Source organism: Scyliorhinus canicula, chromosome 2 (assembly GCF_902713615.1).
Source record: "Scyliorhinus canicula chromosome 2, sScyCan1.1, whole genome shotgun sequence".
NCBI lineage: Eukaryota > Metazoa > Chordata > Chondrichthyes > Carcharhiniformes > Scyliorhinidae > Scyliorhinus > Scyliorhinus canicula.
The window spans coordinates 90,439,567-90,466,142 of record NC_052147.1 but is presented as its reverse complement, the minus strand read 5'-3'; the positions used below and the strand labels follow the sequence as shown (position 1 = coordinate 90,466,142).

General features: G+C 47.4%; 1 protein-coding gene across 3 annotated transcripts in view; it reads right to left on the bottom strand.

The window, feature by feature from the left end:
* LOC119956011 (1-phosphatidylinositol 4,5-bisphosphate phosphodiesterase beta-2-like) overlaps positions 1 to 26,576 on the bottom strand; it is a 177,018-nt gene that overhangs the window by 120,189 nt on the left and 30,253 nt on the right. For all 3 annotated transcript variants that reach the window (XM_038782709.1, XM_038782699.1, XM_038782718.1), the window contains exon 4: positions 5,303 to 5,443. In XM_038782709.1, the coding sequence (XP_038638637.1) occupies positions 5,303 to 5,443 (141 nt within the window). The remainder of the gene's footprint in view (positions 1 to 5,302; positions 5,444 to 26,576) is intronic.

Sequence of the window (26,576 nt, the reverse complement as noted above, 5' to 3'; positions counted from 1 at the left end):
CGAATTTGCCCCTTAATTGGAAAAAAATATTGTTTAGGCCCTGAATTGGGATGATGTGGATTTCATGAGGTGGGTGTTGGGGAGGATTCCTGAGTCGATACGCATCGGCTGATTATGGGGTGGGGGAGGTTTAATACAGTCCTGGACCCGAGCCTGGATCGGTTGAGCCTGAAATCGTTGCGGAGGTTGGCAGTAGCTAGGGAGCTGTGGGGGTTTATGGAGTGCACGAGGGTGGGGGTGGGAGTGGGAGGGAGGGGGGGGGGGGGAAGTGGGGGGGGGGGGGAGTGGCAGACCTGTAGATATTTGGGAGGCTGAATGCGAAGGAGTTTTCATACTTCTCCCTTGTGTATCTGGTCTATTCCCGGATAAAGAATTTTCATTGAAGATATGGCCACAATGGCTGGGGCCACTGCTGGTGAGGGAATATAATGAGGTGAGGGAGTATAATGAGGTGAGGGAATATAATGAGGTGAGGGAGTATAATGAGGTGAGGGAATATAATGAGGTGAGGGAATATAATGAGGTGAGGGAGTATAATGAGGCGAGGGAGTATAATGAGGCGAGGGAGTATAATGAGGTGAGGGAATATAATGAGGTGAGGGAATATAATGAGGTGAGGGAGTATAATGAGGCGAGGGAGTATAATGAGGCAAGGGAGAGGGGGACCTCCTCCTACTTTATCACAGGCTTCTATCCCCCTGATTCTCAAAAAGGATAAGACCCCGGAGCGGTGTGGGTCATACCGCCCGATATCGTGGTTGAATGTTGATGCCAAGTTACTGGCGAAGGTGCTTGCATCGCAGATTGAGGACTATGTGCCGGAGTTGATTGGAGAGGATCAGACGGAGATTGTGAAGGGAAGGCAGTTGTCGGCAAATGTCCGGAGGTTACTGAACATGATTATGATTGGGGGGTATTTGTTTGAGGTGTTGGGGAGGTTCAAGCAGGAGTTTGTGGATTGGGTCAGGTTGCTGTATAAGGCGCCGGTGGTGAGTGTGTGGACGAACTGAGTGAGTTTGGGGTACTTTGGGTTACACCGTGGGAAGAGACAGGGATGTCCGCTCTCCCTATTGCTTTTCTCCTTGGCGATAGAGCCACTGGCAATGGTGCTTAGGGTGGCGAGAGATTGAGCAGAGTGTGGGGGGGGGGTGTCAAACGTAGGGGTTTATTGGACGCAGATGAGTTTATTATATATTTCAGATCCATTGGGCTGCATTGGAGGGCTTCTGGGTATTTGGGGGAAATTTTTGGCTGTTTTTCGGGGTATAAATTGAATCTGGGAAAGAATGAAGTGTGCCCGATCAATGCTGGGGGGCGGGAAAGGAGGTTGGGAAGCTGCCGTTTAGGGTGGTGGGGACAAGCTTTAGATACCTCGGTATCCATGTGGCACGGAGCTGAGCCCAGCTGCATAGATTGAATTGGCCTAATTGGTGTAGCGGATGAAGGCAGATTTTAGGCGGTGGGACGTTTTGCCGTTGTCGTTGGCAGGGCTGATGCGGACAGTTAAAATGACGATGCTGCCTAGGTTTCTGTTTGTGTTTCAGAACCTCCCCATCTTTGTCCCCAAGTAGTTTTTCACTAAGTTAATGGACTGATCTCAGGGTCTGTGTGGGTGGGGAAGGCCCTGTGAGTGCGACAGGCTTTTCACTAAGTTAATGGGCTGATCTCAGGGGGGCCGACATTGCCAAATTTGATCAATTGCTATTGGTCTGCGAACATCATGACGGTGAGGAAATGGGCCGTGGAGGAGAGGTCAGTTTGCGGACGGGTGGAGGTGGGGTCACGTAGAGGGATGTGCTTGAGGGCTTTGTTGTTGGCGCCTTTGCTGTTCTCACCGGCCAGGTATTCCGTTAGTCCAGTGGTGGTGGCGGCTCGGAGGGTGTGGGGACAATGTAGGCAACACCTGGGGTTGGAGGGCATGTCGTTGGCTATTTGCAATAACCATAGATTTGTGCCACTGAGACTGGATGCGAGTATCGGGGGCGGCAGCAGGCTAGGATTGAATATTTCAGGGACCTGTTTGTAGGGGGTAAATTTCAGGGCCGGAGGAGTTGGAGGAATTGTAGCAGTTGCCCAAGGGGAATGGGTTCCGGTACCTGCAGGTTCGGGATTTTGTGAGGACAGAGGTGCAGTCTTTCCCGGGGTTACCGTCTCCTGTGCTGCAAAATAAGCTTCTGTCGGAGGACAAAATAGGGGAGGGGAAAGTTTCGGATATTTACAAGGAACTGATGGATTGGGAGGGCGCCTGGGTGGAGGATGTTAAGCGCAAATGGGAGGAGAGGTGGGAGAGGAGCTGGGGGCTGGACATGAGCTGAGGCTTTGCGGAGGGTGAATGCGTCCTCATAATGCGTGAGGTTAAGCCTCATCCAGTTTAAAGCGGTGCATAGGGCCCACATGACGGTGGTGAGGATGAGCAGTTTTTTTGAGGGGGTGGTGTGGACGGTGCGCGGGGAGTGGGGCGGGGGGGGGGGGGGGGGGGGGGGTCTCACGAATCATGTCCACATGTTCTGGGAGTGTCCAAGACTGAGGGGGTTCCTCGGATGTGACGTCTGTGGTTCTGGGGGTGAGGGTGGCCCGAGTCAGGAAGTGCCGACATTTGGGGTGTCAGAAGACCCAGGAGTGCAGGGAATGAGAGAGGCCGATGTATTGGCCTTTGCCTCCCTGACAGCCCGGAGAAAGATTTTGTTCAGTTGCAGGGACTTGGAGCCGCCGAAAGCAGGTGTGTGGGTGAGCAACCTGGCAGAATCCCTGAGGTTAGAGAAGATCAAGTTCGCTCTGCGGGGGTCGGTAGAAGGGTTCACGGAGGTAGAAACCATTCAGCGATTTATTTCAAGGAGGATTGAGGGGTCAGCGAGAGGGAGGTGTTTGAGGGGCATAAGGTGGATTAAAAAGGGAGAAAGCGGGATGTGGTAGGGGGTCAGAGTCAGAGGGCTGGAGGGTTGCGGTTGTTGGGTGGGTTGGTGTGATGTTCGTTTGTTGCTCTTTGATTGTCCTTTTCATTTTTTGTATATTTATACTGTGTTGAAAAGCCTTGAATTAAAACATTTTTTTAAAAAGTGGTATTACCGGAGGGTTATCGAAAGGAGGTTTTGCGGGTAGCACATGAGTTTCCAGTAGGGGATCAGTTTGGAGTAAAGAAAATTCAAGCAAAAATACAAAACCATTTTCATTGGCCTGGACTGCATAAGGATGCAGTTGAATTTTCCCATACATGTCACACATTTCAGGTAATAGGGAAACCTCAGGCTGTAATCACACCAGCACCTTCAATACTAATTCCAGCATTTGAGGAACCATTTAATAACGTCCTAATTGATTGCGTGGGACCCCTACATAAAACCGAAAGTGGGAATCAGTATCTGTTGACTATAATGGATGTGTCTACTAGTCTCATGGAAACCATTCCATTAAGAAACAGTACATCTAAGAGTGTTGTAGAGGAGTTAACCAAATGTTTTACCAGATATGGGCCGGGATTCTCCGCTACCCGGCAGGGCGTGCCATGCCGGCGCCGAGGATTGGCGCGAACCACTCCAGCATCGGGCCACCCGGTAGGTGCGAAATCCTCCGCACCTTCAGGGGCAAGGCCAGCGCCGGCAGGGTTGGCGCCACGCCAACCAGCGCCAAAGGGCCTCCATCGGCCGGCACGAGTTGGTGCATGCGTGGAAGCGCCAGCATGTACTGGCGTCATCCCAGCGCATGCACGGGGGGGGGGGTTCTTCTACGCACCGGCCATGGTGAAGGTTAACAGCGCCCGGTGTGGAGGGAAAGAGTGTCCCCACGGCACAGGATCGCCCGCGGATCGGTGGGCCCCGATCGCGGGCCAGGCCACTGTGTCCCCCCCCCCCCGGGGCCAGATCCTCCCATGCCGCCCCCCCCCCCCCCCCCCCCCGTGGACTCCACAGGTCGCCCACAGAGCCAGGTCCTGCCGTTACGGACCTGGTGTAATATACACTGGCAGGACTAGCCTTAAACGGGCGGCCACTCGGCCTATCGCGGGGCGCAGATTCGCCGGGGGGGCCACTGCCAACGGCCCCCGACTGGCACGACACGATTCCCGCCCCCGCCGAAAAACCAGCGCCGGAGCATCCGGCAGCCGGGCGGGATTCACACCGCCCCCCGGCGATTCTCCGGCCCGGCAGGGGGTTGGAGAATCCCTATCATGGACTCCAAAATCAACGCAATCAGATCAGGGATCCAATTTTATGCCAAAGTTATTCAAGGAAGTTATGGATAGCTTCAGAATAAACCAATTTAACACAACTGCATATCATCCAGAATCACAAGGAGAGTTAGAAAGATGGCATCAAACTTTAAAGACTTAATGTTGAGTGTCTAAAGTCAGGATTACCCAGAGGATCGGGATAAAGGAATTCCATTTGTGCTATTTACAATTAAGGTAAAATTAAAGTTGCCATAGTCCCAGATGACCATAAGCTGCTTTTGTCTTTGAGGGGGGGGAGCTGACTGGTGGTGATTTAACCTGAGGATCATGACATCTCAGATGAGGTTGAGAAGGCACAGTCTTCATAAATAACCTCAGCTGGTACAGTAATTGAACATGTGCTGTGGGCCTTGCTCTACATCACAAGCTAGCTGTCCAGCCAACTCAGCTAAACAGGCCTCAACAATTAAGGATGCTCTAATGAATCAACTAAATTCAGTTGATTTATAGTCAAGAGGTAAGACCACTTAAATTGATCAAAAATAAATTGGTGAGTCAGCGTTCGGAGACTATGTTGTTGGACTATTTGTCAAACTTTAGGGAGAGATTAACTAGGGTTAACTCACACCCATTCACTCCCCTCACATCTCCAACTAACACTCACTCCCTGCAGCTTGGAGGGGCAGTACTCAGGGAGCAGTGTACTATCGGTGGTGTCATCTTTTTTTTAATTTAGAGTACCCAATTGATTTTTTTTTCAATTAAGGGGCAATTTTAGTAGCCAATCCACCTAGCCTGCACATCTTTGGGTTGTGGGGGCGAAACCCACACAAACACGGGGAGAATGTGCAAACTCCACACGGACAGTGACCCAGAGCTGGGATTGAACCTGGGACCTCGGCGCCGTGAGGCTGCAGGGCTAACCCACTGCGCCACCATGCTGCCCTGTGGTGTCATCTTTTGGGTGAAACATTAAACTGAGGTCTACCTTGTCAGGTTCATGTAGCTCTAGAAGCTGTGGTAATGGTGGAAGATAAAGGTTTTACTGTGATTACCGTGTATCAGAGAGCCTACATCCTGCCAGCATCCTGTCTGTTGGTTTAGCTGCAGGGTAGTCAGTCAACACTGGCCACTTACCTTGACCACTTTTTCCTTGAAAGCAACAAAGTTGTCGAAAGTCAGGTTAACAAAATCGGACCCTGACACCACGGTGAGGCATTTGGTATAGAAATTGGACTCCGGGTTTTCCACATTAAAAATCTCCCGAATTTTAGGATTCTGTCAAGAAAACAAGATAACAGAATAAACAAAAAATATACAGTCAACAATGAATCCCCTATCATGAGCCACCCAGGGTCCAGGCGAGAATGGGCTGGGGATTCGGTGGGTATCAGTCAGGACGGGGTAGGGGATGGGCGGTGATGGTGAGAGACAAGCAGGGCCAAGTAAGGTGGGTGAGGGTCAAGTAAGAGTCGTGCGCCTATTGGTTCAGTGACGGGCAGTGTTGTGATGTGATGTATATGTACCTTTAATATGTATCTTAAACTGCTGCCAGTCGCGACCACTGAGACAGGATGGGTTCAGTAGTCCCATGACTCTGAAGTTAATCGATAAGCAGCAGTGGCAGAGGTCGGAGATGTGTACATAGTCTCCTAGTTATCAATATATCTATACAATCTTATCTTCTAATAAGAACCTACAATACTGTTTTACCGATCCTTGTCATATCATGGCTACTTTATTGCCTGATAGATGAATGTAGCAATGCGGTAGCGTGGTTTTCTTTTAATGATTTTACTGGGAAGTACAGAAACCCTTCACATTACCACTACAAAGATCAACTTTTTCAAATACATCTTGCCTGACACAGACATTCGTCCTGACCCAGAGCAAGCTAGAGGGCTCACTCTACAAGATAAAACATCATCTGTAACTTTGCCTCAGTTTCTTTCATTTCCACTCACACTATGGGCGGAATTCTCCGCAAGGCCCGACGGCGTCGTGAAACCCGGAGAGGTTCACAACGGCGTCGGAAGCCTCTCCCGGCCCCCTATTCTCCCCTCCCCGGGGGGATAGGAGGGCCGTACCGGGAAACTCGGCCGGCGGGCCTTGTCCCTGGCTTCAAGGCCCGGCGCGCCAAGAATGACACCGCGGCGCCGCCTAATGACGTCAGCCGCGCATGCGCGGGTTGGGCAGCTCAAACCCGCGCATGTGCGGTTGCCGTCTTTCCCCTCAGCCGCCCCGCAAGACGTGGCGGCTTGATCTTGCGGGACGGTGGAGGGGAAAGAGTGCGTCCCCTTGAGACACCGGCCTGACAATCAGTGGGCACCGATCGCGGGCCCGTCCCCTCCCGAGCATGGTCGTGGTGCTCGATCCCCGATCCGCCCCCCACAGGCGCGTCATGTTCACGACGACAGCGACCAGGTGTGGTCGCAAAACCAGACACGCCATTTTGGGGGGGTGGGGGAATAGCGGGAGGTGCGGGAGCAGACCTCCCGCTATTCTCCCACTCATCGTGGTTGCAGAGAATCGCGCCAATTATACCTAACTTTGTCCAGAAAGCCTCAGTTCCACATGAACGTTTGAAGAAAGAAGTAATTTGTTTTGAAATATAGGATCACAAACACATTTTCAATTAGCCGCGAAAGTTATTAACTGAAGGACGATCAACTCTTCAGTCTTCAAACGCGATTAAGAAGACCACGCTTCAGGTCGATGCATCTCAGAATGCACTTCGAGTGGCATGGAACTATCATTCACCTGGCAATTCCAGACAATTGGTCCCCATTAGTATTATTCACCTGACAAGTATAGACAATTTTTCCCTGTTAGTATTATTCAACAGACAGGTGTGGACACTCTTGCTCCATTAGTGTTATTTTTTTAAAATAATATTTTTATTGAGGTATTTGAAAATGTTTATATTAGTAACATAAACAATGACATCAACATGGTAAAATAAACATTGCCCCCCCCCCCCCCCCAACCCCCCAGCCCAATCTTCACATACATAACAACATAAGAACATAAGAACTATGAGCAGGAGTAGGCCATCTGGCCCCTCGAGCCTGCTCCGCCACTCAATGAGATCATGGCTGATCTTTTGTGCACTCAGCTCCACTTTCTGAACACCATAACCCTTAATCCCTTTATTCTTCAAAAAACTATCTATCATTATCTTAAAAACATTTAATGAAGGAGCCTCAACTGCTTCACAGGGCCAGGAATGCCATAGATTCACAACCCTTTGGGTGAAGAAGTTCCTCCTAAACTCAGTCCTAAATCTACTTCTCCCTATTTTGAGGCTATGCCCCCTAGTTCTGCTTTCACCCACCAGTGGAAACAACCTGCCCGCATCTCTCCTATCTATTCCCTTCATAATTTTATATGTTTCTATAAGATCCCCCCACATCCTTCTAAATTCCAATGAGTACAGTCCCAGTCTACTCAACCTCTCCTCATAATCCAACCCCTTCAGCTCTGGGATTAACCTAGTGAATCTCCTCTGCACACCCTCCAGCGCCAGTACGTCCTTTCTCAGGTAAGGAGACCAAAACTGAACACAATACTTCAGGTGTGGCCTCACTAACACCTTATACAATTGCAGCGTAACCTCCCTAGTCTTAAACTCCATCCCTCTAGCAATGAAGGACAACATTCCATTTGCCTTCTTAATCACCTGTTGCACCTGTAAACCAACTTTTTGCGACTCATGCACTAGCACACCCAGGTCTCTCTGCACAGCAGCATGCTTTAATATTTTATCATTTAAATAATAATCCCTTTTGCTGTTATTCCTACCAAAATGGATAACCTCACATTTGTCAACATTGTATTCCATCTGCCAGACCCGAGCCCATTCACTTAACCTATCCAAATCCCTCTGCAGACGTCCGGTATCCTCTGCACTTTTTGCTTTACCACTCATCTTAGTGTCATCTGCAAACTTGGACACATTGCCCTTGGTCCCCAACTCCAAATCATCAATGTAAATTGTGAACAATTGTGGGCCCAACACGGATCCCTGAGGGACACCACTAGCTACTGATTGCCAACTGGAGAAACACCCATTAATCCCCACTCTTTGCTTTCTATTAATTAACCAACCCTCTATCCATGCTACTACTTTACCCTGTTGCATGTTTTACTTGAGTGTTACATGTTTTATTGGAGTGTATTAACACGCCTCCGTTTAAAGGCCGTGTGCTTAACACTACTACAGCTCTGTGTATGTAATTCAGCGCAGGAGTCGCCAGGTGCCGTATCTAGACACCTCACAAGTATATCAAGGTCAGGTTCAAAGTAATAAATCTGTACACCGATTAGTAAGTTCAAACGATTGATATTTATTATAACAAATATAATGAATACACATGCATACGCTAAAGAGACTAAGTTACTTCTAAACTAAACGACTAAAATACTTATCTAAACAGGAACAGGCAAGGTCAGGGAGCGAGGCCTTCGTCCCGTTCTTGGTCTGCAACTCTCAGAGTGTTAAAGGTCATCAGGGTCTAGCAAGTCTGGCTCACGTAGCGATCGTTGTGGTGACACTTACAGTTCGATGGCTGGTGGCTCAACGGCTGGTGATGGAACTGGAGTCAGGATGCGATGTAGCAGCAAAGCGATGAAGACAGCAGCGAGCCGGAGCCAAAACAACAGACCGGACCATGTGCGGGGTTTACTTTTATAGGTCCCCCCAAAGTTCGTGCCTCTTTGGGGCGGTCTCTACCTGCTGTATATCGATTGGGTCTTCTCCCAATCGATATTTTCCAAACCCCCCAATCTGAGGGTCGCTTCTCGATGGGTGGGGCGGTCTCTATGGTGCTTTGTGATGGATACGTATGGTGCCGTTTCGTCTGGGCGTCTACTCAAAGTATCCATTCAAACCTAAATGTTTCTATTGTGTGGGTCTGGATCTGCATCACCTCATTACTATGTAAATCGTTGTTGCCATTTACACCTTTAGCTGAGATTCTGCACCTGGCCACAAACTGGTTTCTGTACGTGCAGAATGCTAATTATCCTTCTGCAAACTGCTTGTCCTTGCTAAGACTGTTTTCTCCCTGCAGCCTTAGCAGGTCTCCATTTTGTAGCCCAGTGTCCATCTTAGGTGGCTACAACCCTTAATGCCATGCACCTTTATCTTATGCAGCAACCTTTTGTGTGGCACCTTGTCAAAGGCTTTCTGGAAATCCAGATATACCACATCCATTGGCTCCCCGTTATCTACCACTCTGGTAATGTCCTCAAAAAATTCCACTACATTGGTTCGCCACGACCTGTCCTTTATGAACCCAGGCTGCGTCTGCCCAATGGGACAATTTCCATCCAGATACCTAGCTATTTCTTCCTTGATGATAGATTCCAGCATCTTCCCTACTACCGAAGTTAAGCTCACTGGCCTATAATTACCCACTTTCTGCCTACCTCCTTTTTTAAACAGTGGTGTCACGTTTGATAATTTCCAATCCACCGGGACCACCCCAGAGTCTAGTGAATTTTGGTAAATTATCACTAGTGCATTTGCAATTTCCCTAGCCATCTCTTTTAGCACTTTGGGATGCATTCCATCAGGGCCAGAAGACTTGTCTACCTTTAGCCCCATTAACTTGCCCATCACTACCTCCTTAGTGATAACAATCATCTCAAGCCTCACCTGTCATAGCCTCATTTCTATCAGTTACCGGCATGTTATTTGTGTCTTCCACTGTGAAGACCGACCCAAAAAACCTGTTCAGTTCCTCAGCCATTTCCTCATCTCCCATTATTAAATCTCCCTTCTCATCCTCTAAAGGACCAATATTCACCTTAGCCACTCTTTTTTGTTTTATATATTTGTAGAAACTTTTACTATCTGATTTTATATTCTGAGCAAGTTTACTCTCATAATCTATCTATCTTACTCTTCTTTATATCTTTTTAGTAGCTTTCTGTTGCCCCCTAAAGATTTCCCAGTCCTCTAGTCTCCCACTAATTTTTGCCACTGTGTATGCTTTTTCCTTCAATTTGATACTCTCCCTTATTTCCTTAGATATCCACGGTCGATTTTCCCTCTTTCTACCGTCCTTCCTTTTTGTTGGTATAAACCTTTGCTGAGCACTGTGAAAAATCGCTTGGAAGGTTCTCCACTGTTTCACCATAAAGTCTTTGCTCCCAGTCTACCTTAGCTAGTTCTTCTCTCATCCCATTGTAATCTCCTTTGTTTAAGCACAAAACACTAGTGTTTGATTTTACCTTCTCACCCTCCATCTGTATTTTAAATTCCACCATAGTGTGATCGCTCCTTCCGAGAGGATCCCTAACTATAACATCATTAATCAATCCTGTCTCATTACACAGGACCAAATCTAGGACCGCTTGTTCCCTCAATAATGTTCTAGGAAACTATTACGGATACATTCTATAAACTCCTCCTCAAGGCTGCCTTAACCGACCTGGTTAAACCAATCGACATGCAGATTAAAATCCCCCATGATAACTGCTGTACCATTTCTACATGCACCCAGTTACTTCTTTGTTTATTGCCTGCCCCACCGTAATGTTACTGTTTGGTGGCCTATAGACTACTCCTATCAGTGACTTTTTCACCTTACTATTCCTGATTTCCATCCAAATGGATTCAACCTTATCCTCCATAGCACCGATGTCATCCCTTACTATCGCCCGGACGTCATCCTTAATTAACGGAGCTACACCGCCTCCCTTACCATCCACTCTGTCCATCCGAATAATTTGATACCCTCGGATATTTAACTCCCAGTCGTGACCATACTTTAACCATTTTTCAGTAATGGCCATTAAATCATAGTCATTCACAATGATTTGCGCCATCAACTTATTTACCTTATTCCGAACACTACGAGCATTCAGGTAAAGTACACTTATAGAATTTACAGTGCAGAAGGAGGCCATTTGGCCCATCGAGTCTGCACCGGCTCTTTGAAAGAGCACCCTACCCAAGCCCACACCTCCACCCTATCCCCATAACCCAGTAACCCCACCCAACACAAAGGGCAGTTTTGGACACTAAGGGCAATTTATCATGGCCAATCCACCTAACCTGCACATCTTTGGAATGTGGGAGGAAACCGGAGCACCCGGAGAAAATCCACGCACACACGGGGAGAATGTGCAGACTCCGCACAGACAGTGACCCAAGCCGGGAATCGAACCTGGGACCCTGGAGCTGTGAAGCAATTGTACTAACCACTATGCTACCGCGCTGCCCAATGTTGGCTTTTATACCTCTGTTTTGAATCTTAACACCTCGATCAGTAACCTCTCCTATGTTATCATAGATATCATAGAATTTATCATAGAATTTACAGTGCAGAAGGAGGCCATTCGGCCCATCGAGTCTGCACCGGCTCTTGGAAAGAGCACCCTACCCAAGGGCAACACCTCCACCTTATCCCCATAACCCAGTAACCCCACCCAACACTAAGGGCAATTTTGGACACTAAGGGCAATTTATCATGGCCAATCCACCTAACCTGCACATCTTTGGACTGTGGGAGGAAACCGGAGCACCCGGAGGAAACCCACGCACACACGGGGAGGATGGCAGACTCCACACAGACAGTGACCCAAGCCGGAATCGAATCTGGGACCCTGGAGCTGTGAAGCAATTGTGATATCCACAAGGCTACCGTGCTGCCCATATTTCCTCTTAACTTTTCTCCTAATTTTCCTTGTCGTTGAACCCATATCTTCATGTAACAACCTGCCACGTCGCTTACCATTTATGTTTTATTTCCCGTTTTATTCCTTTTAGTATTACTGGGCCTATTCACTGAGCTCCCCTCATTCACTGTACCTCGTACTGTCATCGGTTCCAGTCCTGCCCAGGTGCAGACCATCCGGTTTGTACTGGTCCCATCTCCCCCAGAACTGGTTCCAATGCCCCAGGAATTTTAATCCCTCCCTCTTGCACCATCTCTCGAGCCACGCATTCATCCTATCCATCCTGACATTCCTACTCTGACTAGCTCGTGGCACAGGTAGCAATCCTGTGATTACTACCTTTGAGGTTCTACTTTTTAGTTTAACTCCTAACTCCCTGAATTCAGCTTGTAGGACCTCATCCCGTTTTTTACCTATATCGTTGGTGCCTATGTGCACCACGACAGCTGGCTGTTCACCCTCTCCCCCCCCCCCCCCCCCCCCCCCCCCCCAGAATGTCCTGAAGCCGCTCCGAGACATCCTTGACCCTTGCACCAGGGAGGCAACATACCATCCTGGAGTCGCGATTGCGTCCGCAGAACTGCCTGTCTATTCCCCTATCACTATAGCCCTGCCATTCTTCTTCCTGCCCTGCTGCACAGCAGAGCCAGCCACGGTGCCATGAACCTGGCTGCTGCCACCGGGCACACATCTCATTCACCCCCGCTGGGTCCAGGACAGTATTCCCGTCTCTACTCTTTACCTTACCTATCTCCCTAGCCGCCTCCCTTTTCCTGAGCTGGTGCGCTAACATTCTACTTGCCATTTCCCCGTACTCCTAAATCACCCCCCTTGCCTTCCTCAACTGTTCCACTGCTTTCCCTGTGGTCAACAGCCCAAACTCCGCCTGTAACCTCCGCCGCTCCCTCAGTAGCCCCGCGTCCGGGGCCTCCGACTATCTCCTGTCCCCTGGAGTATCTCCTCAACTAACATGTTCCTCTCAGCCTGTTCTGCCTTTTCTCTGTGAGCCTGTATCGAGATTAATTCCCCTCTGACTACTGCCTTCAAAGCTTCCCAAACCGTCGCTGCAGAGACCTCCCCCGCATCATTTGTTTCCAGGTAATTCTGGATGGACTTGTTAACCCGCCCACAGATCGCTTAGTCCACTAACAACCCCACATCCAGTCTCCACAGCGGGCATTGCCCTCTCTCCACACTAACCCGTAGATCCACCCAGCGCGGGGCATGATCCAACACTGCGATTGCCGAGTACTCAGTATCCACCACCCCCGGTATTAGAGCCCTGCTCAGAACAAAAAAGTCGATGAGAGAGTATACCTTGTGGACATGGGAGAAAAAAGAAAACTCCTTCGCCCTTTGCCGTGCAAACCTCCATCGGTCTACTCCCCCCATCTGTTCCATAAAACCCTTCAATTCCTTTGCCGCAGCCGGCCTCCTCCCTGGCCTGGATTTTGACCAGTCCAATTCCGGATCAATAACTGTATTAAAATCTCCTCCCATAGTCAGATTATGTGACTCTAAGTCTGGGATCTTACCTAACACCCGCCTCATAAATTCCACATCGTACCAATTCGGAGCATATACGTTCACGAGTACCACCCGCACCCCATCCAGCTTCCCACTCACCATTATGTAACTACCCCCCTTGTCTGACACGATTCTCCCTGCCTCGAATGCCACTCATTTATTGATCAAGATCGCTACCCCTCTGGTCTTTGAGTCCAGCCCTGAGTGGAACACTTGGCTAACCCACCCCTTTCTCAATTTGGTCTGGTTTGGAACCTTTAGGTGGGTCTCTTGTAGTATTAGATAGATAGATAGAGAAATACAGCACAGAACAGGCCCTTCGGCCCACGATGTTGCGCCGAACTTTTGTCCTAGGTTAATCATAGAATTTTGGACAATTTGTCATGGCCAATCCACCCAACCTGCACATCTTTGGACTGTGGGAGGAAACCGGAGTACCCGGAGGAAACCCACGCAGTCACGGGGAGGATGTGCAGACTCCACACAGACAGTGACCCAAGTCGAAATCGAACTTGGGACCCTGGAGCTGTGAAGCAATTGTGCTATCCACAATGCTACCGTGCTGCCCTTAAGAAGTTAACCTACACTCCCTTATTCTACCCTAATCCAAGTACCTATCCAATAGCCGTTTGAAGGTCCATAAATTTTCCGACTCAACTACTACCACAGGCAGTGCATTCCATGCCCCCACTACTCTCTGGGTAAAGAACCTACCTCTGACATCCCCTCTATATCTTCCACCATTTATCTTAAATTTATGTCCCCTTGTAATGGTGTGTTCCACCCGGGGAAAAAGTCTCTGACTATCTACTCTATCTATTCCCCTGATCATCTTATAAACCTCTATCAAGTCGCCCCTCATCCTTCTCCGTTCCAATGAGAAAAGGCCCAGCACCCTCAATCTTTCCTCGTATGACCTACTCTCCATTCCAGGCAACATCCTGGTAAATCTCCTCTGCACCTTTTCCAAAGCTTCCACATCCTTCCTAAAATGAGGTGACCAGAACTGCACACAGTACTCCAAATGTGGCCTGACCAAGGTTTTGTACAGCTGCATCATCACCTCACGGCTCTTAAATTCAATCCCTCTGCTAATGAACGCTAGCACACCATAGGCCTTCTTCACAGCTCTATCCACTTGAGTGGCAACTTTCAAAGAACAATGAACATAGACCCCAAGATCTCTCTGCTCCTCCACATTGCCAAGAACCCTACCATTAACCCTGTATTCCGCATTCAGATTTGTCCTTCCAAAATGGACAACCTCACACATGTCAGGGTTAAACTCCATCTGCCACTTCTCAGCCCAGCTCTGCATTCTATCTATGTCTCTTTGAAGCCGACAACAGCCCTCCTCACTATCCACAACTCCACCAATCTTCGTATCATCTGCAAATTTACTGACCCACCCTTCAACTCCCTCATCCAAGTCGTTAATGAAAATCACAAACAGCAGAGGACCCAGAACTGATCCCTGCGGTACGCCACTGATAACTGGGCTCCAGGCTGAATATTTGCCATCCACCACAACTCTCTGTCTTCTATCGGTTAGCCAGTTTGTTATCCAACTGGCCAAATTTCCCACTATCCCATGCCTCCTTACTTTCTGCATAAGCCTACCATGGGGAACCTTATCAAATGCCTTACTAAAATCCATGTACACTACATCCACTGCTTTACCTTCATCCACATGCTTGGTCACCTCCTCAAAGAATTCAATAAGACTTGTAAGGCAAGACCTACCCCTCACAAATCCGTGCTGACTATCCCTAATCAAGCAATGCCTTTCCAGATGCTCAGAAATCCTATCCCTCAGTACCCTTTCCATTACTTTGCCTACCACTGAAGTAAGACTAACTGGCCTGTAATTCCCAGGGTTATCCCTATTCCCTTTTTTGAACAGGGGCACGACATTCGCCACTCTCCAATCCTCTGGTACCACCCCTGTTGACAGCGAGGACGAAAAGATCATTGCCAACGGCTCTGCAATTTCATTTCTTGCTTCCCATAGAATCCTTGGATATATCCCGTCAGGCCCGGGGGACTTGTCTATCCTCAAGTTTTTCAAAACGCGCAACACATCTTCCTTCCTGACAAGTATCTCCTCAAGCTTATCAGTCTGCTTCACGCTGTCCTCTCCAACAATATGGCCCCTCTCATTTGTAAATACTGAAGAAAAATACTTGTTCAAGACCTCTCCTATCTCTTCAGACTCAATACACAATCTCCCGCTACTGTCCTTAATCGGACCTACTCTCACTCTAGTCATTCTCATATTCTCACGTATGTGTAAAAGGCCTTGGGGTTTTCCTTGATCCTACCCGCCAAAGATTTTTCATGCCCTCTCTTAGCTCTCCTAATCCCTTTCTTCAGTTCCCTCCTGGCTATCTTGTATCCCTCCAGCGCCCTGTCTGAACCTTGTTTCTTCAGCCTTACATAAGTCTCCTTCTTCCTCTTAACAAGACATTCAACCCCTCTTGTCAACCATGGTTCCCTCACTCGACCATCTCTTCCCTGCCTGACAGGGACATACATATCAAAGACACGCAGTACCTGTTCCTTGAACAAGTTCCACATTTCACTTGTGTCCTTCCCTGACAGCCTATGTTCCCAACTTCTGCACTTCAATTCTTGTCTGACAGCATTGTATTTACCCTTCCCCCAATTATAAACCTTGCCCTGTTGCTCGCACCTATCCCTCTCCATTACTAAAGTGAAAGTCACAGAATTGTGGTCACTACCTCCAAAATGCTCCCCCACTAACAAATCTATCACCTGCCCTGGTTCATTACCAAGTACTAAATCCAATATGGCCTCCCCTCTGGTCGGACAATCTACATACTGTGTTAGAAAAGCTTCCTGGACACACTGCACAAACACTACCCCATCCAAACTATTTGATCTAAAGAGTTTCCACTCAATGTTTGGGAAGTTGAAGTCGCCCATGACTACTACCCTGTGACTTCTGCACCTTTCCAGAATCTGTTTCCCAATCTGTTCCTCCACATCTCTGCTGCTATTGGGGGGCCTATAGAACACTCCACGTCTGCCTTTAGCCCCCTCAAATGCACAAACACGTGAGCCCTCTTGACCAGCCCATTCAACCCTCTGATGTTCCATGTAATCAGCCTGGTCGGGGGGCTTCCCCCCTCACTTTCCCCATTAGTATTATTAATAAGACAAGTGTGGAGACTCTTTCGCTGTTAGCATTATTCAGTGGACAAGTGCAGAAATTCTTTCCATGTTAGTATTATTTGGAAGACAAGTGTAGACACTCTTTCCCTGTTAGTACTATTCAGCAGGCAAGTGCATGTACTCTTTTCCTGTTAGCGCTATTCAGCAGACAAGTGCGGACAATATTTTGCAATTAATTTCCCAGGAATACACTTTGCACAAATTGAAAAACACGGAAAGATGAAAGACATCCATCACCAGAATGCGCGTAACGAACTACACAACCTGAACATCGGACAAAGAATTTGAGTCAAACACTCAACTGATCGTCCATGGAATCCAACAGAAACCATCAGCCTATGCCCAGGCCCAAGATTGTGTCAAGTACAAACATGATACGGCGCTGAGGACCCGGGTTTGATCCCGGCTCTGGGTCACTGTCCGTGTGGAGTTTGCACATTCTCCCCGTGTTTGCGTGGGTTTCACCCCAACTACCCAAAATGATGTGCAGGGTAGGTGGATTGGCCATGCTAAATTGCACCTTAATTGGAAGAAAAAATGGATACTCTAAATTTATTTTTAAAAACGTTTTAAGTATGAACACGAAATTGCATAACTGTGCAACAAAACAGATGCCAAGTTAGAACAATACCACAACCAGAAGCACCGAGTAATCCAATTGCGAATAGGTCTCAGAGACAACACAGATTACGCCTAAGCAGTGTCCTGAAAACATAAAAATGAAAATTGCTTATTGTCACGAGTAGGCTTCAATGAAGTTACTGTGAAAAGCCCCTAGTCGCCACATTCCGGCACCTGTTCGGGGAGGCTGCTACAGGAATTGAACCATGCTGCTGGCCTGCCTTGGTCTGCTTTCAAAGCCAGCGATTTAGCCCAGTGTGCTAAACAGCCCCTGATACATACAACAGTCTCCAACCAAGATCACTGTAAATAAGTCGGGAAGGATACGCAAACCACCAACACATTTTAGAGACTTAGAAATCTATTGGTACAATGGTATATTCAGAAATGTTTTTTTTTTGTTTTCATGCAAATGGTTTGATTGTCAAAGGGTAACTTTCTAATTTCGAACGAAATGGGATTAGATGTGCATGTACCTTTAAGGATGCCTATCTTGAACTTGTTCATCACTATGACTGAGCCAAGATATGATGTGGCAGTCCCATGAATCACAGATCCATAGAATTTTACAGCACAGAAAGAAGGCCTTTGGCCTATTACGTGTGTGCTGGTGAGACGAATGTAAGAATTTTTTATGTAGATTGCAGTAATGTTATTAAGCCTTTGCTATATATTTTTCTGTTGCAGTAATATCTTTTTAAATCCTGGTTTAACATACAGGCAGACCCTGGGCGGTATTCTCCGCTCCCGGGACTAAGTGCCCGCGCCATCGTGAACACCGTCGCGCTTCACGACGGCGCGAACAGGTCCCGGGGACGCCCCAAAGGGGGCCAGCACGGGGCTGGAGTGGTTCACGCCACTCCAGCGTCCCTACGCGGCGCTAAATGGGCGCCACGCCAACCCGCACATGCATAGTTGGGGCAGCTCATTCCTGTGCATGTGCAGTTGGGCCGCGCCATCCTGCGCATGCACGGGAAACTTCTTACGCGCAACGGCCCCTCACCAACATGGCACCGGTGTTCTGGGGCCGGCCGCGGAAGGAGGTAGGCCCAGGGGGGGGACAGGTCGGCCCGCCTGGCTTTTAACCTGTAATGCGTGTTGCTTGATTGGAGATAAAGTATGAGTTGGAAGTCAAAGTGTTTCCTTTAATTGTTACGAATTGTTTAACTGTTAATTGCATACTATTCTCTGTAATGTTAAAGTAGTTTAATCCTAGGTTAATAATAAAGTTTGTTTTAATATGCCATATCCCTATTTGTCCGTGGAATCACTCCTGGAGTGAAATATCCTTCCCCACAGTTTCAGTTTCAAAAAATAGTGTCCGATGCTCTAACAGATATTTGGGTCTGGTCTGGGATCTGAACAGTAGGCTAACAAGCACCTAACTATTCTAATCCCATTTTCCAGCACTTGGTCCTCGGCCATGTGTGCTATGGCAAGAGCGCATCAAAAATTCTCTTAAATGTTCTTAAGTGCTCCTCTGCCACCCTTTCAAGCAGTCAGTTCAAATTCCAACCACCTCCTCAGTGAAAAGGCTTATTCTCAAATCCCCTTAAATCTCCTGCTCTTTTCCTGAAATCTATGCCTCTATGAAGGAGAAACGTTTATTCTTATCCACCCATCTATGTCCCTCATAATTTTGTACACTTCAATCAGGAACCCCTCAGTCTTCTCTGCTGTAAGGACCTGTCTAACCAGCTTCTTTTCATACCTAAAACACTCCAGCCCAGGCAACATCCTGGTGAAGCTCCTCTGCGTCTTTTATAGTGCAATCACATCCTTCCTGTCGTATGGCAGCCAGAACTGTAGCACAGTTGCTTCACAGCTCCTGGGTCCCAGGTTCGATTCCCGGCTTGGGCCACTGTCTGCACGTTCTCCCCGTGTCTGCGTGGGTTTCCTCCGGGTGCTCCGGTTTCCTCCCACAGTCCAAAGATGTGCAGGTTAGGTAGGTCGGCCATGCTAAATTGCCCATAGTATCCAAAAAGGTTAGTTGGGGTTACAGGGATAGGGTGGAGGTGTGGGCTTAGATGGGGTGCTCTTTTCAAGGGCCGGTGCAGACTCGATGGGCCAAATGACCATCTTCTGCACTGTAAATTCTATCTATTAAACTGAAAAGAATACTTCAGCTGTGGTGCAACAAGCATTTTGTACAGCTCCATCATAACCTCCATGCTCTTATCCCTCAGCTAATAAAAGCAAGTATGCCATATTCCTTCTTAACCAACTCATCACCTGCCCTGCTGACTTCAGGGATCTGAAGTTACAAAAATAAAATACTCATCTGGTTCCCTGGGAAGGATATCCCAACTGCAATGATAAGAAGGTCGCTCAACTGATTAAAACACATCAGCCATTGCCACGCTTACTGTGAACTCAACCTAAAAGCAGCAGTTGCAGAAGTCATACATGTACATAGTCTGCTAGTTAATTGCATGTATATAGCGTTTTAGATGCTATATACATATAGCATGTATATAGATTCCTCGGGGTTCAGACAGGGTAAATGTTTGGAGGATGGTCCCACTCATGGGAGATTGGAGGACCAAAGGGCATAGTCGCTGAAAAAGAGGGTGCTCATTTCAGATGGATTTGAGGAAGAATTTTTTCTCTCAAAGAATGGTGAATCTTTGCAATTCTTTACCCAGGAAGGGGTGGAGGCTGAGTCCTTGAACATTTTCAAGGCTGAAATTGATAGGTTATTAACCAATTATGGAAGTAATGGTTACGGAGAGAAGGCAGGAAAGTGGACTTAGTGTTAGATCAGTCATGATCTTATAAAATGGTGGAGCAGGCTGGTGGGGCTGAATGGCCCACTCCTGCTCCTATTTCTCATGGTCTTAATAAATAACCTTTGTCTCATGATTGGTATTGTTATGTCACACAGGCAGTGTGGGTGAGAGGCAGGCAGGATGGGTGAGGATGGGTAAGGGCTGACCAGGATGGGGTGAGGGTTGATATGGGTGAGGGAGCTTCATTGGTGGTTGAATACTGCGTCCCAATATTGTTATCCTGAGTGAGATGCTCAGAGTCGAACCAGGAAGTCCGGAACAGCTCATTTGCCTAAGAGCTCCAGCTGGACACACAGAGCTCCTCTTACCCGCCTGATTTGATTGTTTATGGGAAGTTAAATCAAAACATTGCAAACTAGGAAGGGCGCTACCCTCTGCCTTCCTGACATGATTTTACTATTTATGAGGACAACAGTTCAAATATTAGATTCAGAAGCAGCACAGTGAATCATACTGGAGTCAATGGTCTCACTGAACCCATGTGATGGATTCTCCCATCACTTTGATGGATGAGTGTTCAGCAAAGGAGCCAGCTAGGTTGGTGGTCATCTTATATACGGTGTTAAACCAAACCTTGATTTGCAGATGTGATTGCCATTTAAAAAAAAAAATTAATTTAGAGTAGCCAATTCATTTATTATTTCCAATTAAGGGGCAATTCAGCGTGGCCAATCCACCTCCCCTGCACATCTTTAGGTTATGGGGGCTGTCATAATATCCACTCATGTATATAATGAGATGCAGACAGGCAGTGATTGACACACAGGATGACCAATGAACACACAACACAGATCAGCCAATCACCAGACAGGACACCACCACTATGAAGCCCACAGGGCATTAAGACTCCCGCTCTTTCGGGACCCAGATACTGAGACAGTCAGAGTGCACAAGTTAGTGAGCAATATTACCATGTGGTAGCTAGTAAGTCTGGTCAAGCCAGTAAGAGGTCATCAGTAGGATTAGTAGAGTGTCAACCCACAGCTGAACATGTACAGCAGTTCATAGTTAAATAAAACAGTGTTGGATCACCTCTGGTGTCAGACGTTTGTTTCTAGCTTCCCCGCATCCTGTTGCAGTCAACGTCGAACCAACCTGCCTAACACGGGGAGAATGTGCAACTCCACTTGGACAGTGACCCAGAGCTGGGATCGAATACAGCCTTTGGTATACATAATGCTCCATGTGAACCACATGGCTGCCCCAGCAAAGCTGAGCTCTCATTACCAGGATGCGGCACCTTTCACCAAGTTTGGTGTTCGGGATTTTGTCCTGTCACTTGACGATGCAGATAGATTTCAAGCAGCACTGGTGAAATGCATCTAGTTGCTTTATGTAGCACCAGTAGATTATCCATGCCTCACAGTCATAGAGAAGTGATATGAGAATCACTGTCTGGTAAACATTGATCTCTGTTTTGAGACAAACACCATGATCTTTCCAAAGCCAGTGGGTGAGACTCTGAATGCAAGCTTACTTTGTTAGGCGATCATCCAACATGGCATTGTTGGCAAGGACAGTCCCAAGATAGCAGGACTTCTGGACTAAGTTAAAGGAGTATTGTCAATAGTGACATGGGGTCTGGGGGTTTGTGGGCAGGGGCACACTGGGGTATAAGATCTCTGTCTTTTTATTGTAAGGCTGGATCATCCAGAGGCTTGGGAAAAATGAGCAACTGGCTGTCCTCCGAAGTGTGCGCCAAGACAGCAGTCATCAGCCAATGAAAGTTGACTGAATAGCTGCTCTGTGATCTTTGTGCGAACCTTGAGCCTTTGCAGATTGGAGTGTTGCCATCTGTGCTGAGCTTGAATGTGTGCGACCCTATCGCGATTGAGCTATTATACAGCCTTGTGTGGCGTCAGTGGTGACAGGAATGGCACCTGATGAGGCCCCATTCTGCATCACTTGGCCATCATGGAATGAGTGGATGACCCTCATCCTCTACAAGCCTTCACAGTTTCAGGTCAACAAACACCATGTCAAGGTTTTTGTTCTGTTCATGGAACTTTTCTTGAATTTGACACGCTGCGTGAATCACGGCACCCGTTCCTTGTCCGGCATGAAAGTCACGCTGTGAGATGTGACCATCCTGGTGAGAATGAGCCTTGCAGTAATTTCTGCTGCTGCAAAGAGAAGTGAATAATCACAATTATTGTCTTGATGGACTTGCTTCCTTTCTGTTTGAAGAGGGGAGTTATGGAAGCATCCTTGTATTCTTGGGACACAGCGCTCTGGTTTCAGATTAAACATACAAGGCTTCCCGCAGTTTTTAAACCATGTGAGTTCCTCCATATTTCAGGAGCTATGCCATCAGCACTTGGAGACTTACCAGCTGTTTTATGGTTTGGGCAATTTTGGCTCACGATGGATTGAGGGTAAGCCCCTTCCCAACGTGTGCAGTGCAAATGATTCAATGGCATTGTCACACACTTTGAATTCTTGCTTCAGGAGATTATTAAAGTGCTCTTCCCAATGAGAGAGACCCTCTCATGCCTGTTCATTAGATGCCGATTGCCCTCTGCCGAGGGGATAGGTGTCATATCACTGGATTTGGGATCAGAGACTTACTTGGAGAGCCTTCATGTCATGCTCTAGTCAGCTTCCTGAAGCTCTGCTGCCTTGTTCTCCCACCATCAGTTCTTCATCTCTCTTAGGTTGGCCTGTGGACTGTGTTCAGCTTGATGGTATCTAGCTCTTCTTGCTGGTAAATTTTTGTTGAATATGTAGGACCTGTGAGCTTTGGGCAGTACTGCTTTGGGCAGTACGGTAACACAGTGGTTAGCACTGTTGCTTCACAGCTCCAGGGTCCCAGGTTCAATTCCCGGCTTGGGTCACTGTCTGTGCGGAGTCTGCACATTCTCCCCGTGTCTGCGTGGGTTTCCTCCGGGTGCTCCGGTTTCCTCCCACAAGTCCTGAAAGACGTGCTGTTAGGTGAATTGGACATTCTGAATTCTCCCCCTGTGTACCCGAACAGGCACCAGAGTGTGGTGGCTAGGGGCTTTTCACAGTAACTTCATTGCAGTATTAATGTAAGCCTACTTATGACACTAATAAAGAATATTATTACAGTATTTAGTAATCTAGATGTATCTTGGTCGCTCATGTAAAGCCAATCTTGGTGCTTTTGTTTGACAGATCCAAGGACCTTGGATGCCATGCACAAGGCATAATATTGACTCCTTGAACAGGGACAATAGAATCATTGAATGGTTCAGTACAGGACGAGGCCATTTGGCCCATCGTGTCTGTGCTGGCCCTTTGAAAGATCTCTCCAATTCATCTGACTGCCCTGCTCATGTCCCGTAGTTCTGGAAAACGTTCCCCATTCCAATCTTCTTTGGAATGTCACGACCGAATCTCTTTCCACCATCACCTCAGTCAGAGCATTTCATAACACAACTTACTGTGCACAATGCTTCTTCCTCTGGTCACTTCCTTTCTTTCTGCCAATCATCTTAAATCAGTCTCCTGCCACTGGGAATAATTCCTCCTTATTTGCTCTTTCAAAACATGTGTGATTTGAATCGCCCGTTAACCTTCTCTGCCTTAAGGAGAATTCGCCCAGCTTCTCCAGTATCTCCACATAAACTCCACACCACAAGTGTTATTCCAGTAAATCTCCTCCACACCCTCTCTCTGAGGCCTTGACATCCTAAGATTTGGTGATCAGAATCTGCCGCAAGACTAGTTGAGGCTTAACCAGTATTCCACAATGGTTCACCGTGACTTGTTTGTTTTTATACTCTATGGGCAAAATCTTCTGGTCCCATCGAAGGAGATGCTTCTGCGGGTTTACTGGCAGGGGAGTGGCGAGCCACACAAAACACCGTAACCATCGGCGAGACCGGAAAATCCCGACAGCGGCCAATAGTGAGCCACCTTCACTGTCGGAAAACATACTACAGGGGAATCGGAAAATCCTGCTTATGCCTCTATCTATTTCACAGTAACTTCATTGCAGAGTTAATGTAAGCCTGACAATAAAGATTATTATTAACCCTGGACTGCTTTGATAATTGCCATATATGCTTTGTTCACTTGAAGCCACAATACGTATTGATACCAGCAGAGGGAGTCTGCAACAAGTGAAATTAAAAAGGAAATCATTTGTTTGCCTGTGCAGTTTTAATTCTGACTGTCTCTGTCTCAGGAAGTTCACCCTGCTGATGATGCGAAATGTGAAACGTTCCTTCCAGGTGAGAATCTTATTTTGGAAGGGCTCGTCCACTTTCTGCAGAGAAGACAGTGGGCAGCACGGTAGCATGGTGGTTAGCATAAATGCTACACAGCTCCAGGGTCCCAGGTTCGATTCCCGGCTGGGTCACTGTCTGTGCGGAGTCTGCACGTCCTCCCCGTGTGTGCGTGGGTTTCCTCCGGGTGCTCCGGTTTCCTCCCACAGTCCAAAGATGTGCGGGTTAGGTGGATTGGCCATGATAAATTGCCCTTAGTGTCCTTAAAAAGTAAGGTTAAGGAGGGGGTTGTTGTGTTACGGGTATAGGGTGGATATGTGGGTTTGAGTAGGGTGATCATTGCTCGGCACAACATCGAGGGCCGAAGGGCCTGTTCTGTGCTGTACTGTTCTATGTTCTATCTATGTTCTAAGACGGTACTTTAAGTTGCAGAGTTCAAGACACACTCTGTGTTCAGTACACACAAGTTCAGATATAACAAGCAGGGAAGCTTATACGGACAAGTTTCATTACGGTATTGCTGATGAATGTGACACTGTCTATATCAAATCTGCCACCTTCCAATGTGCATTTGGAGCATTACCTGTATTCCCATGTTGGCAAAAGTGGTGCAAAATCTCGAAGGTGTGATGGCACACCTAACACACACAGTGATGAAAGGAAATAGGTCTTACTTCCTCCGCTATGGCAGGGAAGAATTGGAAGATATTTTTCAAACACTTACACCTGAGCAAAACGATAGTGGCTCAGTTACAAATACAACAACAACCCAAGAGAAATACAATAGACACACTAATCAAAGCACACACAGTCTAAGGTTGTAAAGGAGAAATAGAAATACTGCGTATGGTTGGAAATCGGAAATAAAAACAGAAAATGCTGGATTAACTCAGCGGGTCTGGCAGCATCTGTGGAGAGAAATAGTGTTAACAACTCTTCGGCCGGGATTCTCCCATCCGAGTTCTCCCCGTCACCGCTGTCACCGAGAATGGAGACTATGATGCGCAGCCAATACTTTGTCTACTATGTACGTACTTCCCTTGGCCGCAGAAAAATACTTTTCACTGCACTTCGGTACATGTGACAATAAATCAAATCAATCAACTCAGTTTCCTCCCACAAGTCCCAAAAGACACATTCTGAATTCTCCCACGCAGACATACAGGGGGTTTCCACCTAACCTCATTTGCATAATCTCAATATATTTCATAAAACAGCACAAGGGAACATTAGCTTCTTCTCCTCGCAATAAAAAGACAATCAGTGTCTTAGAGTGGTAACTTGGGACCGTTTTATTACCACAACAGAAAATTGATTAAAAATGCTTTTCCATGAACCAGTGTCCAGTTATGCACTAGATATTAAGAGTCACCAGTGAGTCACCAGATATTAAAACCACTGACAAAGACAAACCTGTGCTCAACCATTTATTTGTTTCACTGGTGCACACCAATCAGCTTCTGAGTCAATTAAATATGTAATTTTTATGAACATATACAAGACTCAATTTGAAGAACTTCCCCGATCAAGCACAACTGACAAACTGTTTCTTTATTTCAATCTGGTAGCATGGTTGGCGATATATATTTTTTCAAATCAGCATGAAAGGGTTTCCTCCGGGTGCTCCGGTTTCCTCCCACAAGTCCTGAAAGACTGCTGTTAGATGAATTGGACATTCTGAATTCTCCCTCGGTGTACCCGAACAGGCGCCAGAATGTGGTGACTAGGGGATTTTCACAGTAACTTTGTGTCGGTGACAATGAAGCCTACTTGTGACAATGAAGATCATTGTTACTATTAAGATACCGGCTTGCAGTATCTGGTGGCCAGGAATCGATAAAACTACTGAGGAAGTGATACGGCAATGCATTCCTTGCCAGACTCAACAATCATTACCGACTGAACCAATCATAGATCACTAGTAAGCTTGTTCAACAATTCACACAGCAAACAACCTACTCAAGTAGAGCATTGACACTCAAACTACAAGAGTAAAAGTTCCGTGTTGAGTAACAGCCAGGTAAGCTCAACCCAGCGGGTTATCTTTCACATCTGTTGCCAATAGTCAGTCCTACTAGTCGTGAATGGCAAACAACATCTTAACAAGTAAGCCAAGAAACTTCCAGTGACGGTGGGCGGGAGGCAGCTGCACATTGGAGGTCTCCTGTTTGGGAACAGCATTTTCGGGGTTTAACACTCGGTCCCAGGGGCAACAGAGGCGGCAAAAGCAGGGAGAAGGCACAGTGAAGGGAAATGTTGAAAATAAGTTTTTTTAAAAGCCCGTGAAAAAAGCAGCTGAAAGTCCGGCGGGGAGTGGAAAGGTCACCGCGGGGTCGGCAAGGAAAGTGGAGGCTGGGGCACTAGGGGAGGCCGCATTGCCCACGGCTGAAGAAATGACTAAGG